The sequence below is a fragment of the Silene latifolia genome, chromosome 10 (assembly GCF_048544455.1).
Source record: "Silene latifolia isolate original U9 population chromosome 10, ASM4854445v1, whole genome shotgun sequence".
Taxonomy (NCBI): domain Eukaryota; kingdom Viridiplantae; phylum Streptophyta; class Magnoliopsida; order Caryophyllales; family Caryophyllaceae; genus Silene; species Silene latifolia.
The window spans coordinates 135,456,803-135,471,983 of NC_133535.1; the positions used below are offsets into that span (position 1 = coordinate 135,456,803).

The following is a 15,181-nucleotide window of genomic DNA, read 5'->3' on the forward strand; positions in this document are numbered from 1 at the left end:
ATCTTAGTTTTATAAATTAAAACTAATTATTGTTAGGGTTTCAATTAGAGTGAAATGGATTATGACCATATCCCTTTCTAGTCGAAAATATCCTAGTAGTAATTAGGGTTTTTAAATAAAAGGTATTTTGTAGTTGAAAATAAAAGATTTGACCTAGCCCACTTGAAGAGATTTCGAACAAAAGAGGCGGCTAGGGTTTCGTTTCTTTTAACCTAGTTTTAGGTTTTTCTACTCCTATAAATACCAAAGTATTTCATTAGAAAAGGTAAGACACTTATTTGAGAAAAACCTTTGCAAAGATATTAAGCATATTTCGAATTCAATCTCTTCATATTTGCAAATTATTTTCGAAACCCTAATTGTGTCTAAAGCTAAAACCGTGTGCCTCTCTTTAAGTCAATCATTCTCGTTTATCTCATTAATAGGATAATAGTACTCATTGTATTCATACTCGTTCATTAACGTGAACACTAGTAGAATCTAGTAGTACTTTCTTATTAACGTAAGATAGAAATCGAGTATTTAACGATACTCAAATTGAGTTACAACTATAGTTAGTTGTACGAGTTAGATTGATAATTTTGTAATCCGTAGAAAGGTACTAAAGTTATTAATCGAGAATAGTGGACGTAGGTTTCGACTTGTGAAACTGAACCACTTCAAAACTTCGTGTGTCTCCTTTATTTACCCATTTATTGTTTCATTTTCACACATACGATAAATTAACTAGTCGAGTTTAATTAATAAACTTCGAGTAATTAATAAATTATCAATAAATCGAAAAAGTGGGCAAGAGTTCAACATACTCAATTCACCCCTCCCCCCTCTTGAGTATATCTTTATATAGACTCTTCACCAAGGTCTCAAAGATATGAACTATGTCTTCCTTAACCCCCAAAGTCTCCAAAATTATCGGGGTTCACACACCGAGTTGGTCTCATGGGACGACTCATCAAAGCTATAAAGGCCTTACGTTGCTTGAAGTCGGAAAAGATTACCGATGGATGTTCTTCCACCGTAGGAAAAACAGGTTCATGGCTCGATTGACCCGTCTCCAATTGAATATTGGCACGAGTCCGCTTCTTGACTAGGGCTCTTGTTTTCGGCATGCTGCAAAAAGATAAGTTTTAACAAGGATATTCTTAACAGAAATTTGCCATGGACGGACTTTTTTTGAATTGTATACTTTTTAAGACGAAATTTCTCACAAAACACAAATTTGGGCAACTGCATACCATGAATTGAGAACAAATTGAAGAAATTAGTTAAAAACTTTACCTTGATTGAGGTTTTGAGCAAGCAAGGAGGAAAAAAACAACAAGCAATTACCAACAATTCACCCAAGAGCTTTGAGAGAGAAAAGGTTTTGAGGTTTTTTTAGAAGTGAAAGAATAAGATGGGAGGCGGAAATAAGAAAGAAGAAGAGATTATAGGGTTTTAGAGCTAACCGGGCTGAGTCACGATAAAACTGTACTCGGTCGAGTATTGGGCTTACTTGTCCGAGTATCGACTACTCGGTCGAGTATTGGGATTGCTCGGTCGAGTATCCAGAGATCAGTAGCGACTCTAAACTGACTTACTGGATACTAGGTCGAGTGCTACGATACTCGGCCGAGTGTGGACTACTCGGTCGAGTATAAGCTATACTCGGTCGAGTTTCACATAACAGAAGCGGAATTTCAAAATTATCGAACCTGCAAAACAAGTAACGACGTTCGAAGTTCCATATAATCGAGCTCGTCACCGTTAGAACTTAATTCTACCATATCAAAGCGCACCACACACAATATAACTACTGCTAAATTAGTCGACGAACCACATACATTCCTCACATCAATTACAGTAAACAATTACGTCACGATCAACACGCATGACTAAGATTAGCTACACAACCTGAAGAGATCAATCTATAACGCTAAAATTTCACACCTCATGATGCATTCTTACACACATACCACGAAAGTCTCACACATCACTTGTCATGCACGAAATTTATCATGCTCAATTACAAATTCTATGGTGATTCACCATATTACTCAAATCATGTCATTCTTTATCATTCACCAAACAAAACACAAGCTCCACTATACACAAGCATTAGTCTCACATTCTTACACGAGTTACAGCTGACAAATACACATGACAGACACTCTTCATGCAACTACTCCTATTATTTACCCTTCCCCGTGGCTGTTTTAAGCATGATTGGGGCCGGGATTTTGAGATGAGGGCGCCTTCTCACCCAAAACCGACATAAATGGGCTCCAAACACACATACACCAGGTTCATTTTAATTTGACACCCTATATTCATTCGGTTCATTGATTCAGGTTCCAAAATCGTCGCTCTGATACCACTTTATAACACCCCCGCACACCAAGATGCCTTACCAAGGACCATCCCAGTGTATGAAGGTGTTACCATCTCGGTTGCCCGAGGTAGTAGATCAAATAAACAATAGAAGAATATTTATATTACAATAATTTAAGTCTTTACAACACAAAACGACGTAAAGAGATATAAACGATAGCTATGACAAACACTAAGCTCGAGCGTCGGGACTTCTACTCCGGTAGCATGGTGACTCGATTCCCTCCATGCCCAACAGAAAACAAACCAACTGTACCTGCTAAGCCAACTTCTCACCATCCCCGAATGGATCACCACAATTTTGAAAACACAACACGGGGTCAGTTACTGTTTAACCAAAGTAAGACAAGAGAAATGACAGATGACCAACATCCACCTCCAGTCTCCCATTCATCCACAATCACCGACTACACACCAAAGTGTGTAGCCCTGCCAGATTACCCATCGTAACAAGTAATCCTCGCCGCCAGTGGGGGACTGCAGCCAATTCCCACCAAAGCCCTGCTCATCAACGAGCGATAACCCTGTCCATTAATAAGCACATCCCCTCCTATGGCGGGTTCCACAGAGGGCAAAACTAGGGCGTGAAGCCACTCCTGCAAGTGACTCCACTCAGCCGAGGACGCAACTCGTGAACCATCATCATCATCAATCATCACAACACCACAACCAACTCCAATACTCCTACAACAAGATCAATAGATAATCACCATAACAATTACAACAATCACAATACCACATCAATCTTAATCCAATTCAACAGTAAAACTGAGTAGGAAACCCTACCTTATCGCCAAACCATAAAAATTCATCCGACAAACAACCAAGCAAGACTCCGAGACGCATCCTACAACGTAACCACATCCTATTATAAGACTGCCCCAACAATCTAATGAAAAGGACAACAAAACAGCGACTTACCTAGTGACGCGGACCGACGGTGACAAATACGACATCCTTGCACGTATCCTTCCTATGTAAATATGTCCCCTTCCATAGTTAAGGTCTAGGCTATATGAGAGTGTAGGGAGAGATGGGTGATAGGTGAGAGAGAGAGAGAGAGAGAGAGAGAGAGATAAATTAGGGTTATAGTGAAATGGAACCGTCGAAAATGAAATGAGACTTGCGAACTTGCATTTATAATAACGCATAAACAACAGCTATACTCGGTCGATTACTCTCATACTCGGCCGAGTAAGCTCTACTCGGTCGAGTATTCACACTACTCGACCGAGTAGTCCCTACTAGGTCGAGCAACCACTCTCGTAAGACACTTATCTTCACTTAGCCTCTCACCTATCCCCTCCTAAGGTCTTCCATGGTCAAAGGGTCGGTCAAAAGGGTCCTTAAACATCGTGGGTATTACAGCCAGGCTCTCTTTCAGATGTTTCATAAGCTGCCTGGTGAGGGTGTTCCTATTGGAGAATTTAGGTTAGGCATGTTGGAGTGTCATATGCCTTGTCACCCCGCGTTTGCAGTTGACAGTCCTGCTAGCAACACTTTCAATGTACCATAGATGTTAGAGTGCATAGTGATGCTTTCAAAGAAGCCTAAAAACAGAAAATTCCATCAGAGCGATGTGAAGTACCTGACGCTATCTCATGGGGTGCCAGAGCAATTGTGGTCCCAGGAAGCTACATACCACACAGCTCCAATAGTAGTTTTAAAGTTCAAATAAATAAAAGAAAGGAAATTGAACAAAATTGGTAGTATGCTTACTACCGTTTTTTTGGGGATATTATACATGGTACCCCTCAATTTTTTGACTTTCTACATGGTACCCCTAGACATTTTAAAACATACATGGTTTCCCTAATTGTTGTCATTATCACTAAGTGTACCCCTAAACTTTATTCTTCATCAATTAAACTCAGTTTTAGGCGTTAGGTAATTACTTGGATGCTTAACCAAACATGTCATTTATTATCCCACGACATAAGGACTCTATTAGGCTCAATATCCATCTCGGTTCTAATATTTATTGATATATATGGGCTAAAAAATTTTTGACGGAAAATTTATTGATTCCTTGCCAAATTATCACATCCAACGATGGATATTTTGCCTAATAGAGTCCTTATGTCATTGGATGATAAATGACAAGCTTGGCTACGCGTCCAAGTAATCACTTAATGCCTAAAACTGAGTTTAATTGACGGAAAATAAAGTTTAGGGGTACACTTAGTGATAATGACAACAATTAGGGGTACCATGTATGTTTTAAAAAGTGTGGGGTACCATGTAGAAAGTAAAAAAATTGAGGGGTACCATGTAGAATATCCCTTTTTTGGCGTTTTTGGATACAAAACTCTGTACACTAAATTCTACTTGTTATCAAAAGTGATACCTCTTCAGGTGAAGTATGTTCCATAGTTTGTATATAATTTGACCGTTCATGGTCATCAATCTGTACGCCCCATGGCCAACAACGCCTTCAACCTAGTATGGTCCTTCCCATTTATAGGCGAATTTGCCCGCCTTGCGATTCTTGGTGTTTTGGAACACTTCGCGGAGAACCAGGTCTCCTACTTCCAGGAGCCTGATTTTTATGTTCTTGTTGTAACTTTTGGCGACTGACAGCTTGTAGGCAGCCAGTCATATCTTTGCACTTACTCACAGCTCGTCTATCGTGTCCACGCTCCTAACCATATTTGCACTATTCAGTTCCCCTATCATACATCCATACCTGTGAGTTGGAAATAGAACTTCTGATGGAATTAATGCTTCCGCGCCAAACACCAGGCTGAAGGGTGTCTGGCCTGTCGCCGTCTTTGGTGTCTTTGGTGTCGTTCTGTATGACCAAAGCACTAGTGGCAACTCATCTGCCCACTTTCCTCCTAACTCCTGCAATCTCCTTCTTAAGTTATCCATGATGAATTTATTGCTAGATTCAGCTTGCCCATTGAAATTTGGAGTCATGGGTGCTGATTTTTTCAGAGAGATGTTCCATCTGGCACAGTATCCTTCCGCGTCATTTGAGATGAATTGTGATCCATTGTCACATATGATTTATGGCGGGATACCAAACCTGCAGATGATATTACGCTTGATAAAAGAAATAACATGTTTGTCTTTTACCTCCGTGAATGCTTCTGCCTCTATCCATTTAAAAAAATAGTCTGTCATTGCTAGCATCTATAGTCTGTTCCCTGGGGCTCTAGGCAGAGGTCCCATGATGTCCATTCCCCATGTCATGAATGGCCAGGGGGAAATGATGGGATGTAAGGGGTCTGCTGGCTGATGGATCAATGGCACTGAGCACTGGCAGGCGTCGCGTTTCCGGGCATATTCAGCTAAGTTTGCCCTCATTGTGGGCTAGAAGTAGCCTTATCTGGGGGCTGTATTTGACAGAATCCCGCCCCCTGTATGATTTCCACATTCGCCACTGTGGAGGGCATGCAATATAGTCTGTGCTTCTTCTTTATCCAGGCACCGTAAATCAGGTCCTGCCAGTGACTTTCTGAAAAGCACATTGTCAATTAGTGTGAACCTGGAGGCTTTCATTTTAAAACCCCTTACCTCCTTCTTGTCATCTGGCACCTTTCCATGTCTCAACCAATCTAGGTATGGTGTTCACCACTCCCAGTCATCTGTCTGATTAGCTGACTGATCGTTTGGCTGAACGGCTGTCTGGCCATATGTGGTTGGTAGAACTGCCGCCCCATCTTGCTGATCTTCCAGTTCTCGTTTATCTTATTCTTATAATTTTTGGATTGAAGGTTCCAGTATATGTATGATGGGGATGTTATCCAGCTCTGCTGGTTTGAAGGTTGCCCCCAGAGTTGCTAGGGCATCTACCTCCATATTCTGGTCTCTAGGGACCTGCTTGAGCTTGCAATCTCTGAATTTTTATTTAAGATCCTTTGCCACTTTTAGGTAGGCTATCATCTTTGAATCCCTGGCTACATATTCATCATTCATATGGTTAACTATCAGTAGGGAGTCGCTGAATACCTGCAGGTTTCTGACTCCTAACTCCAGAGCTAGCTGCATTCCTAGTATTAAGGCTTCATACTCTGTTTTATTGTTAGTCGCCTTAAATTCACATCGCACTGCCTGTGCTATCAAGTCTCCATGTGGAGATCGTAAGATCAGTCCTACACCTGCCCCCTTTGGTTGGAGGCTCCATCAATGTGCATCTGCCAGACTTCTACCACCTTGCTTCTTTTGAGGGTTAGGATTTCCTGGTCTACCAGATTTTGGATAGCTGGGCTGAAGTCTGACACGAAATATGCCAGTGCCTGCGACTTTATCGCCGTTCTTAGATCATACCTGATGTCGTAACCACTAAGGTGTACGGACCATTTTGACATTCTGCCTGACAGCTCAGGCTTTCTCATTATAAATTTTAATGGGTAATTAGTCACAACATCTATGTTGTGGGACTCAAATTAAGGGCACAGTTTGTAAGATGCAGTTACAAGTGCTAGTACCAATTTTTCAAGAGATGTGTACCTGGTCTCTGCTGGCAGCAGAGACTTGCTTACATAGTAGACTGGCTTTTGCTCCTTGTCCTGCTCTCTGACTTGCTTACATAGAGAAACAATGGTTCTCCCTGTTCTGGCTTCGATAATAGCGGCGGGGTGCTGAGGTAGTTTTTCAGCTCCCTGAATGCTTGCTCATGATATGTGGTCCACTCGAATTTCTGGCTCTTCCTCAGTATGTTGTAAAATTGCATGCATTTATCTGAGGATCTCGAGATGAACCTGCTCAAGGCTGCCACCTTGCCTGCTAGCCGTTGCACATCTTTTGGCTTTTCTGATGACTCTAGCTGTAGTACTGCCTTAATTTGCTCCGTGCTGGCTTCTATTCCTCTTTGAGTTACGATGTAGCCAATGAATTTCCCAAATGAGACTCCAAAGGTACATTTAAAAGGCTTAAGCTTCATTTTGTATTCTCTGAGCGTGCTGATGGTTTCTGCCAGATGTTGCATATGATCCTTGTCCTTCTTTGATTTTACCACCATATCGTCAATATACACCACCATGGTTCTTGCTATCTATTCCTTAAACATCAAGTTGACCAATCTTTGGTACGTAGATCCTGCGTTTTTCAGGCCGAAGGGTATGACATTGTAACAGTATATCCCCCTCTCAGACATGAATGTTGTCTTCTCCTGATCTGCCGGATCCATTTTGATTTGGTTGTAACCGCTCCAGGCGTTCAAGAATGTCAGCATCTCATGTCCAGCTGTCGCATCCACCATTGCGTCAATGTGTGTCAGTGGGAAAGGATCATTTGGGCATGCCTTGTTGAGGTCGGTGAAGTCCACACATACTCTCCATTTCCCATTCATTTTGGGCACCACTACCACGTTTGACAGCCATTCTGGATATGTCACTTCTCTTATCTTGCATGCTGCTAGCAGGCTATCTACTGCCTGGTTGATCACTTTATTTCTTTTAGCTGCGAACTTCTTTCGTCTCTGTTGAATGGGCTTGCATCCTCGGTCTACGCTGAGTTTGTGTGTTATGATGGATGGATCTATTCCTATAATGTCATCATGGGACCACGCGAAACAACCCATATTGGCTTGTAAAAATTTGATTAGGTGCTGTTTGAGGTCTCATGTGCATCCTGCCCCTATTAGCACAATTCTTTCTGGGTGTAGCTTGTCCAGGTTGATCTGATCTAGCTCCTCAGCTGGAGGCTCGATATATTCATGCTGGACGTGCTTCTTCTGTAATTGCTATGCTGGAAGGCTGGCCGTGCATTTTAATGCCTTCTTGTAGCAGCCCTTGGCTTCTTCCTGGTCTCCTCGTACTGTCTCTACTCCCCACGGCGTGGGGAACTTCACACATTGATGATACATTGAGGGGACAGCCTTCATCAGATGCAACCATGGTCTTCCAAGAATAACATTGTAGGTAGATGGTCCATCTATGACCAAGTATCTTACTTGCTTGTTGAGTCCTCCTATATAGGTTGGGATCACGATCTCTCCTAGCGAGTTAGCTGTCTCTCCACTGAATCCTACCAGTGGGATGGTTTTCTTCTGCAAGTCTTTCTCGCTGAACCCCATGTTTTCTATGGTCTTCAGCATGATTAGCTTGACCGAGCTGCCAGTATCTACCAGAACCTTTCTAACCGTGAAATTGGCCATTGATAGTGTTATGATAAGTGCGTCATGATGCTCCTGGCTATCGTGTACATCTTCTTCGTTGAAGGTGACAGTAGGCAGGTTGTCGTGGGAAATTATGTAGGAAGTCACTTGTCTATCTCCCTTAGTTTCAGTAGCGCATCTCTTGGCTACTGAGTATGTTAATTCGCTTAAGTCTGAGCCGCCTGTTATGACGTTTATTATTTTGGTGCATGTAGGTGGTGCAGCGGGCTTCGTGGAGCCTACCTTATCCTGCTGCTTGCCCCCACGTGGTAATAGATGGCTTAGCTCCTCCTGTTCATATAGGCGCCTGATCTCCCTGCGCAAAGTATAGAAATCTTTCGTCTTATGCCCGATGTCACGATGGAACTCACATTTTTCCTTACTATCCCCGTCTCCCATCTCCCTTAGTGCTTTTAGGATTCCTCCAACGCCAGTTGTGAATCCATATTCTGCTAGTGTGTGGAGTTGTTGATTCTCTTCTCTATTGTCTATCCTGTTGACTCCCCTACCGTATGGCCTGTATCTCTCCTCCTTCTTGCTAATGGGCTGTTTTCTACTTGACTTCTCCATGGCCGACGTGCTGGATACGCTTGGCGTACTTGGTATGTTGGCTCTAGCAAGGATGTCTTCTTCTATCCTGATTGCAGCTGCTACCTTTTCTTATACCGCTTCGAAGCTATGACAAGGGTGCATAGTCAACTATTTATATATGTCTGACTCGTGGTGTAAGCCTCTCCTGAAGGCTTCTACTGCCGTTGACACGTCACACTCCCGTAATGCCACCTTTTCGTTATTGAATCTGGTGTTGAATTCTCCAATGGTCTCGTTTGCGCCCTGAACAATTCCGTATAAGTCGCCTGCGTGCTTTTGTGGCTTTCGGCTGCTTGCAAATTGCTGAGTAAATGTGTTCACCAGGTCGGCAAACGGGGATATTGATCTGTTGGGCAGACTTACGAGCCATCGGAGTGCTGGCCCTGACAGTGTGGACCCGAACCCCTTGCACATACAGGCTTCTTTTACGTGTCCCATGGCTGTCACTGTCATCATCTTTTGCTTGTATTGGCTAACGTGGTCAAAGGGATCTGTTGTGCCATCGAAGAGGGGCGTGTTTGGATTGGTGAATCTCTTCCACATGGCGACAACAGATATTGCGTCCTCGAATGGCAAATCAGCATAGCTGTCAGGTGTTGCCTTCTCAAGTGGAGGTGGTATTTCTGGGACCCTGCCTAGCATCTCCCTCAGCTCTAGATACTGCTTGGTCAAGCTTCCTGAGTCTGGGCTACGTCTGTCTGTTTGTCTGTTGATTCTGAATGTTGTTTCCGGTCCCGAGCTCTGGAAGATTCTGGTGCAGCGTGCTACCTAATGGGACTGATGTTACGAGCAATCCCAGTGCCAACTTACTTGTGGACTACCTGCGGATCCAGCGCCTGGCGTGTGTGGTTAGTTATTACGAGGTTACTACCTGGGACGTTACATGGTCGTATTTCCACATGGCTGGTAGGCTGCCCGCTGTCTGGTGTGAGGTATCCGAGTCCCTGTGGGGTTATCCTTTCTCCTGTTGGTACTGTTGTCAGATCTAATCTTGTCACTAGCTCGGCTGGAATTTGCCGTGATTGACTCCTACTGCCTGACGCTCCCTGGGTGAGATCCACTATTAGAGCCTGGTCCTCACCCTACGTGCTTGCTGGTGTGCTGGACTGCTGTCTCAGAACATCTATCTGTGCCTAGAGTTCCCGGTTCCTTTTCCTTGCCTCTGTTTCTGCCTTCCTTTGATCTTCCCGCATAACTTACATCACCTTCTGCAGATTTTTCATGCCACAAGCAAGGTTTGTGTTGGACTTGGCGGCGGAGTGAGGTTTGAACTTACAGGTCCCTTGTCTGATCTAGATTGTGCTGCCCTAGCAGGAGTTTTTGGAGGCAGAGTGACTTTTGTCACAGTTATAGCTCTTGTTGCGTGTCCGGATGCTTGAGTTTGAGCCGTCGATGCTGGATTTTGGACAGGATTTGGTGGTATCAACGGCTGACCGCTCCCTGACACGGCTGATGACGTTTGTTTGTCCATTATGTATCTAAGTAATTAACAATGACGACCACAATTCCCCACGGTGGGCGCCAAACTGTTTTGGTATTTTTCTACCGAATTAGGTTAGATTAGGTCAATGCGGTCTTATTCGTTGTGCGTCGATTGTATTATCTATGTAATGCTAATTACGAAAATATAGGACGTAAGTAAAGATTGACACAAAAGATTTGGTGACGCGGAAAACCCAATGTGGGAAATGGCCGGGGGAAGGGACTGTACCCTTCCAATGATTGCACTAGCTTTTTATATGAAGATGAGTACAAAGGAGATGGCGTAATAATATAGCTAGCACAATTTAAGGCGTTCTTTTTATGGTTCTTGAATAAATATTATTCCTCGTCTCCTTGGCTATTTATAGGTTAGAAACCCTAGCCGCGTCCTACTCCTTGTATGGCAAGTAATCTTGGTCCTACCATGCTTCTTTCCATAAACGCTGCTTTGCGCTCTATTCTCCCTAATCTCCCTAAAATCACCTTAAAATCTTCCCGATGATCTTCAACATGTGGGCTCCTCTTAGCTGCTAGTTTCCTTGGCCCAATTTATTAAATCACCTCTAATGGACCCAATCCTATGTTGGCCCAATATGCAGAAATTGGCCCAAACATTGTTGTTTTGTAAAATCTGTGGTGATCTATTTGGGGATGGTGAGCAGATTGTGACAGGTGATGATGGTCTTTAGCTATGGGGACGAGATGGGGAGTCATCCCCTCGAGTCTAGTTTTCGCTGTTACCAGTTTAGCTGTTTAAGTTTTCAGTTGTTTTGAGTAGTAGCAAACATTTCTTTTGGTTTGGTTTGGTTTGGAACTATGTAGACATTAACTTTATATACTTTAATAAATGTTGTGGAATGGTTTCTTTTGATATACTATCATCGGGCAACCGAGATGGTAACACTCTCTCATGCTAGGGTGATCCTTAGTAAGGTACCTTGATATGAGGGGGTGTTACAAAGTGGTATCAGAGCGACGATTCTGGAACTTAAAACCAATGAATCTAATGAGCATAAGGAGTCTAATTAAAATGAACCCGGAGAGAGTTGTTTGGAGCTACCGCAAAGACTTAGGAGACGTCCCGAAGTCGCAATGAGGCCCTTACAATTTCGAGCCGATCAACATGGAGGTGTCTTGGGAATCTTTATGTGTTTGGAGAATGTGTGTGGTACTTGTAGTTGTGGTTTTGTGAAGTTGTTGGATGAAATGAGAAAGTGAATTGTGTTGAACATAAGAAACTTTGAGCATGATATGTGATTTATTACTTGGCTTCGAAAGGGTAGTAAAGTATTGGCTATAAAACTGCATGTTTAAGTATGTTATCGTAAGTATATAGCTCGGTTTTGGCATGACTCGGCCGAGCAGGATGGGTACTCGACCGATTAGGGGATACTCGGCCGAGTAACCAAGCACTCGACCGAGTGTTCGTTTGTGTATACGATGCAGTAGCCACTGGTTGTGATCACTCAGCCGAGTAATAGTTATACTTGACCGAGTAGGGCATACTGGAACGAGCGTCTTTTATACTCGACCGAGTATGTTATTTGAGTTTTGAGGTTGGCCACTGGAGTGGAATACTTGGCCGAGTAGTCTCCTTACTCGACCGAGTATTTCACCGTACTCGGCCGAGTCTTCTTTGGCGGAGGGTTTTGTTTATTTTGAGTCGTTGGCTATGTGCTTACGTTTCCTTGCTTATATGAGCTCAAAATGCCGCCAAAGAAGTTAGCAGCATACATCCAAGCCACTGAGATGACTGTGGATGAGGTCGCCCGTATGATTGAACAACAAGATGCGCTCATGGAGGCTCTAAAGAACGTGGGTAAGGGAGGTGAGAAACCGGTGGACGCATCCCATCTAAGCACCATCATTGCTCGCTTCAACCCCTCGACTTATGAGGGCACTGGTGAGCCAAAGCTGCTCGATAACTGGCACCGCGAGATGGAGAGTCTTCTTGAAGTAGTGAAGTGTCCGGCGGAGATGGCAGTAGAACAAGCAGTGTACTACCTAAGAGGTAAGGCTGGGGTTTGGTGGCAGAATGCGAAAGAGGATGTCAGAGCATACTACAAGGGCCAAGGATATGATGTTATACCATGGGCAGGCTTCAAGAACGCTATGAGGAAACACTTTGTGCCGGAGCACATCCGTCACAAGCTGAGGGTTGAGTTTGATTCTTTCACCATGATTGATGATATGACTGTCATGGAGTACTATCACCGGTTCATTGATTTGTCATGTTACGCTGCGGATATGCAGCTGGGTCAGCGAGGTTTAGCTCCCCGTTTTGAAAAAGGGTTGGCACCTAAGATCATGGAAAGACTACCAGCTGGGGTACTTACCAATCTGAAGGAGGTATATGTACGAGGTAGGCATGCTGAGAGGTTGGTGGACTTAGACAAGGAGGCTAAGGAAAGGAATGTTGAAAAGAGAAAGGCGTAGAGTGAGAGTAGGAGGAGGTTTTCCGGGAACTTACCAGGGGAATGTTTTTCAGGCTCTGAGCCAGATTTTTGCTAGCAACGGGCCATCTGGGTCATGGGGCAATCGTGGAGGGCAGAACAACAACAATGGCGGCTTCAACCGCAACAGTGGAGGGTCCTATCAGCGCCCGAACAACAGTGGGACTCAGAACTCGACAGCTAAGTCGACGACTTCTAATACCACGGTCTAGGGTGGAGGTCAGAAAATCAGCGGGAAGCTATTTATGATGGGCAAACAGGAGGCATAGAATGATGCTCATGTGGTTACCGGTACCTTTATTGTTCATAATACACCATCTTTCGTTTTGTTTGATTTAGGGGCAACCCATTCATTTCTGTCTAGAGGGCATGCCTTAGCTATGGGTTTGGGAGAGTACGAACTTGTAAAAGATAGTGTGTTTATACCTTCTGGGAGTCGGTGTCTTATTCTAAGTTGTATAGAGGTGTGTCCATGTTGGTAGGGGAGGTAGACTTACCAGTCAACTTGTTAGAGTTTCCTATGGATGGGTTTGAGGTCATCGTCGGGATGGACTGGTTGAGCAGGTATGATGCTAAGATAGACTGCAGACAAAAGAGAGTGTCTTAAAGGATCTTAAGGGAGTCAATGTGTCATATAGAGGGTTTATAGTGAGACCAAAGTGTAAGTTTATCGCAGTGATGACTTTAAAGTCATGTCTAAGAAAGAAGTGTCCCTTGATTCTTTGTCAAGTGAGGGATATGCGTGTGGAGGAGCCATCAGCATCTGATATACCTGTGTTTGGGAGTTTAGTGATGTTTTTCCAGATGAGATACCGGGGTTACCACTTAAGAGAGATATCGACTTCAATGTTGAGCTCAAACCAGGGACATGTCATATATATCTAAAGCACCGTACCGTATGGGGCCTAAAGAGTTGAAGAAGCAGTTGAATGACCTGTTAGACAAAGGGTATATCTGGCCACGTGTGTAACCATGGGGAGCACCAGTGTTGTTCGTGAAAAAGAAAGATGGTAGCATGAGGCTATGCATCAACTATAGGGAGCTGAATCATGTTAACGTGAAGAACAGGTATCCTTTGCCAAGGATTGATGACCTTTTTGACCAGTTGAGTGGCGCGGGAGTGTTTTCTAAGATCGATTTAAGGTCGGGCTACCACCAGTTGACGATAGCATATGAGGATATCCCTAAGACAGCTTTTCGGTTAAGTTATGGTCACTATGAGTACGTAGTGATGCCTTTTGGGTTGACAAATGCACTTGCAGTTTTCATGGATCTTATGAACCGGATTTCAGCCCGTTCTTGGACCAGTTTTTGGTCGTCTTCATTGATGACATCTTGGTCTACTCTAAGACCAAAGAGGAGCACGAGGAATATCTGAGGTTATTTTTGCAGACATTTCGAGATAACCAGTTATATGCCATGCTATCTAAGTGCGAGTTTTGGTTAGAGAAAATGGCATTTATGGGTCATGTGATATCCAAAGAGGGTGTGTCAGTGGATCCTAGCAAGATCGAAGCAATGACTAAGTGGGAGTCACCGAAGACTGTTTCTGAGATTCGGAGTTTCTTGGGTTTAGCTGGCTACTATAAGAGAGGTTTGTGAAAGACTTCTCTAAAGTTGCGAGGCCTATGACAACGTTGATGAAAAAAGAGACTATATTTTGTTGGGATGAGAGTTGTGAGACGGCGTTCCAAACCTTAAAGGAGCGTTTGACCACAACTTCTATCCTAGCTCTAGCTGGGGGATGTGAGAACTTTGAAGTATTCACCGATGCTTCAAGGAATGGTTTGGGTTGTGTTTTGATGTAGAATGGGAAGGTTATAGCTTATGCGTCAAGGCAGCTGAAGCCGTATGAGAAGAACTATCCTACTCATGATTTGGACCTGGGTGTAGTTGTTTTTGCTCTTAATAATTGGATGCACTATCTTTATGGGCAACCTTTAAGGTGTTTTCAGATCATAAGAGTCTGAAGTATATCTACTCTCAGAAGGAGCTGAACATACGACATAGGAGATGGATGGAGTTGATTGGGGATGATGACATGGAGATCATCTATCACGAGGTTAAGGCCAACGTTGTGGCAGATGCTTTGAGTAGAAAGAGTGTTCATTTGTTATGTACAGCTATGTCCTTGCTGAAGCTGAGGGATGAGATGTCTAAGATGGGGATTCATATGATTCGG

At 43.5% G+C, this 15,181-nt stretch overlaps 1 protein-coding gene across 1 annotated transcript; it reads right to left on the minus strand.

Moving 5' to 3' along the window:
• Positions 1-8,059: 8,059 nt before the first annotated feature.
• On the minus strand, positions 8,060-9,043 carry LOC141608304 (uncharacterized). The gene has a single exon (XM_074427666.1). The coding sequence runs from the start codon at positions 9,041-9,043 to the stop codon at positions 8,060-8,062; it is 984 nt and encodes a 327-aa protein (XP_074283767.1).
• Between the last annotated feature and the right edge of the window lie 6,138 nt (positions 9,044-15,181).

Coding starts and splice junctions, on each gene's coding strand:
- LOC141608304 (XM_074427666.1), bottom strand. CDS start 9,043: ATGGAGAAGTCAAGTAGAAAACAGCCCATTAGCAAGAAGGAGGAGAGA.